Below are 3839 nucleotides of genomic sequence, written 5' to 3'. Positions count from 1 at the left end.
GGCAGCATGCCGGGGGGTCCCAGCGCACAGCGTGCACAGCGTGCACAGCGCGCACATCGCGCACAGTGCGCGCCACCTGCAGTCGTGCCCTGCCTCTCCGAGCTGGGCGGGGCGCTGGCAGCCCGCTGCCGGCCCCACCCGCACCCACCTCTGCCTCCGCGCCGCTGGTCTGGGAGGCCAGCGCATCCCGCAGCAGCGGGACCACCAGGCGCGCCAGGTCCTCGTCGCCGTCTGCCAGCGCCAGCATGCGCCCCAGGGTGGGCACAGCCTCCTGCGGCCGGGGCCCAGGCGGCGGCGGCGGCGGCACGGTGAGGCACCAGGAAGCTGCTTCTGCTTCTAAAAACAGAAGGCCACACAGCCCAGCCCGGCGACGCGAGCGTGGAGCCTTGCAGTGCGCACACGCGGTGTGCAGTGAGCACAGGCATGCGTGGGGCCGTGGGCGCGGCGGCGCCGCTGCACCTCACCGGCCGCTCCAGCGCCGAGCCCGTCAGCGGCACAAAGGTGGTGGTGAGGTCGGCGGGGGAGCGCTGCCAGGCGGCCGCCAGCAGGCAGGCGGTGCCCTCGGCCAGGGTGCGGGTCAGCCGCCACGCCCGCCGCCGCCGCCCGCTGCCGCTTTCCTCCTCTGTCGCCGCCGACAGGTCCTGAGACAGGTCCCACACCCACAGGGCCTGCACCTTGGCTTCCGTGTCGTAGGTGGGAGGCGCGCCCAGCGTGCCGCTGCGGGCGGCGGCCGGCGCTGGCGCCGTGCCGCCGTTGTCGCCCCCGGGATGAAAGTACTCCAGCTCAGCCAGGCGCGCCGCGGCGGCCTGCAGGGGCAGCCGGCTCAGGCGGCGGCGGGTACACGCGTGCCGGAGGCCGGGGCCGACGAGCCGTGCTGAGGCAGCGCCCAGCCACCGCGCAGCAGCAGCCCAGGCGCCGGCTCCCCGCGCCGCCGCCTCACCATGAGCGCCTGCAGGCGCGGCAGCAGGTCTGGCAGCGCGTTCTCGTCCCGCTGCCCCACCGCTGCCAGCAGGGGCAGCAGGTTGCGGGCGGGGGCGATGGAGATGTTGAGGAGGGCGTCCGAGGCACGGTCGCCCACCCCCACCTCCCCCACCGCCGCCACGCAGCCCTCGCACACGCCCAGCAGCGTGTCTGCGGCGTCAGAGGCGGCGGCGGCGGCCGCGGCGGCCCCGGCGCCGCCGCCGCCCCGCTGCTCCGCCAGGCTGCACGCCGTCTGCGCCGCCAGGCTGGCCATGGCGGCCACAAAGGCGGGGGTGGGCAGCGCGGCGGGTTGCCTGGGGCTGCCCTGCACCGAACCCTCGCCGCCGCCGCCGCCGCCGCTGCCGCCGTCTTCGGCCTGCAGCACCGGCCGCAGCACTTGCTCGATGGCGCCGCAGGCATCCAGCGCCACCCGGGCGCCCCGCTCCCCGCCCAGCTGCCCAGACTGCACCGCCAGCGGCGCCAGCTGGCCGGCCAGGGACCAGGGCAGGTCGCCAGCCTGGCGCCACGTGCTGGCAGCAGCAGACGGGGCGCCGCCGCCGCCGCCCAGTCCCAGCAGATCCTCCGTGATGTGCAGGAACAGCTGCAGGCGGGGCGAGCAGGCGGCAGGTGGGGGCAGCAGGTGGGGGCGGCGGCAGGCGTGGGGACGAGACCGTCGCGGCGCGGCGTGCAGGGCTGCTGTGCCGCCACCACCCGCCCGCCAGCGAATCCCAGTCAGCACATCCCGAAGGCCAGCCACCACAACACCACCCCTCACCTGCGCAGCGTCACCCCCCGTCAGCGGCAGCCGCTGGCTGCCGGCCGTGAGGGCGGCCCTGAAGCCGGCCAGCATGGGCTGCTGCTGCTCCGGCTGCCCCGCCGACAGCAGCTGGCGCAGCAGCCCTGCAAACGCGGCGCTGAGCTGGGCCTTCCAGTCCGCGTGCAGCGGCAGCAGGCCCAGCACGCCGCACAGCTGCGACACGGCGGCGGCCAGCAGCGCCGCCCACTTGGGCACGGGCAGCTGGGCGGCGGCGGCGGCGGCGGTGGCGGCGGCGGCGGCGGGTGGCGGCGCCTGGATGCTGGCCGCCACCGCCTGCAGCGCCTGCACAATCTTGGGCACCACTGCATCGGGGTACTGCAGGAAGCGGGCAGGGCAGGAGGTGGGGGGGAGTGGGTGGGTGGGCAGGGGCAGGAGGGAGACGCTTTTGCACCCTCCACCCTGCTCCTGCTGCCGCTGGTCTGCGTGGGTGGTGCCCCCTCCCACGCCTCGTGCTGCCCCCACCTTGCCCAGGGACTTGGACAGGAACAGGGCCAGAGGCACCACCGCCTCCAGGCTGGCAGCCGCGCTGCCGCCCGCCACGCCGTCGGTGGCGCCCGCGGCGCTGCTGGCCACGCTGCCAACAAAGGCAGACACCTCCTCCGCCCCCAGCGGGTGCCTGGCCGCCAGCTCCTCCGCCCACTCGCGCTGTGCCTTGGCCATGCTGGGCTGCGGGACGGGCGGGGATTTGGCGGGCAAGCGCGCGTCGGCAGGCAGGCGGGCAGGCGGCGGTCGGCGGCGGCGCAGGTGTGGGGGTTTGGTGGACACCCGTCTGCCAGCCCTCCCACTTCCACCTGCTGCCTCCGCAAGGCGCAACAGGCAGAAGCGTTTCTGCCGGCGATCCCAGTGATCGGCAGGCGGCCTGGTCAACCCCACCGGCACAAAGATCGATCACTTTGCGGCGCTCTGAAGCTTGAGGTGGGGTCACCAGCTCGCCATCGTCTTGCCCCTCGGAAAACCCTTCCCTCACCACGCCTGTCGGTACTTGGTGGCTGAGGATCAGGTCAGCTGTGTTCGCGTAAGCCGATGCACGGCTTGGGTGCACGTGTTTTGGTGCGGGTCTCCCGCCCTGCTGGCGCCAGACTGTATTCCTGACTTGCCGCTGAGAGACCTGTCACTGGGAGAAGCTGCGATTGGAAGAAGCGGCTTCAGCATTGGATCGCAGCGCTGTGCAACGGCTGCGGGCAGCACTCAGGCAGCGCTGCCAGCCGACTCGCAGCCCAGCATCAAGCGTGGAGCAGATCAGCAGCGCTGTGAACAGCACACAGGCCCAGCCGCGCACAAGGCTGCTCCCTTGAACGCCACCCCTTGCTGCCTCCTGCCTATGAAGGGGAGCGGGCATGCTGCCACCACCCACCCCCCTTCTCCTCCCTTTAAAGTACATTCTTTCCCAGTGAGCGGTGGTGGTGTTGAATAACACCAGTTTTGTTTGGTTGTGCGGGTTTGGGGGCGGAGCGCCTTGCGCTTAGGCGGAGGTGAACTTGGTCACGGCCTTGGTGCCCTCAGACACGGCGTGCTTGGCCAGCTCGCCGGGCAGCACCAAGCGCACAGCGGTCTGGATCTCCCGAGAGGTCAGGGTGGGCTTCTTGTTGACGCGGGACAGCTGGGCCGCAGCGGTGGCAATCTTCTCAAACTGGTCGGCAATGAAGGAGTTCAGGATGGCCATGGACTTGGAGGAGATGCCGGTGTCGGGGTGCACCTGCTTGAGCACCTTGAAGATGTAGAGCTTGTAGCTCTCAGTGCCCTTCTTCGTCTTCTTGCCCTTCTTGCCCTCCTTGGGGGCCTTGACGGCCTTCTTGGCCGGGGCGGGCTTCTTGCCGGAGGTGGGGGCCATGGTGCTGGGTGGTTGTCTGGGTGAGAAACAGGAGAGTGGGTGGCTGGGACGGCGGGCAGGCGGCCTGATGTAGTTTTCGGGCTGGAGGGCCCCCAAGTCGGGGGCCGACGCATGGCGACAGCCACCTGGCGCTGGGGTCACGGGCCCCGGGTGGGTGGCGCCTGCACACATTTTCCAACCTCCCCGCATACAAAAGCGGGTCCTGCCGCCTTCCAGCCACCCACTCTCCTG

At 72.1% G+C, this 3839-nt stretch overlaps 1 protein-coding gene across 1 annotated transcript; it reads right to left on the bottom strand.

Annotated features, from left to right (window-relative positions):
• Positions 1 to 3239: 3239 nt before the first annotated feature.
• Positions 3240 to 3608, bottom strand: CHLNCDRAFT_23970 (hypothetical protein; the record flags this gene model as incomplete). The annotated part of the gene is made up of 1 exon (XM_005846877.1): positions 3240 to 3608. The coding sequence occupies one exon, from the start codon at positions 3606 to 3608 to the stop codon at positions 3240 to 3242; it is 369 nt and encodes a 122-aa protein (XP_005846939.1).
• Positions 3609 to 3839: the final 231 nt, after the last annotated feature.

The sequence above is a fragment of the Chlorella variabilis genome (genome assembly GCF_000147415.1).
Source record: "Chlorella variabilis unplaced genomic scaffold CHLNCscaffold_12, whole genome shotgun sequence".
In the NCBI taxonomy this organism is placed as follows: Eukaryota; Viridiplantae; Chlorophyta; class Trebouxiophyceae; order Chlorellales; family Chlorellaceae; genus Chlorella; species Chlorella variabilis.
The sequence above is the reverse complement of the archived record's forward strand: the minus strand, read 5'-3'. Positions and strand labels throughout refer to the sequence as shown.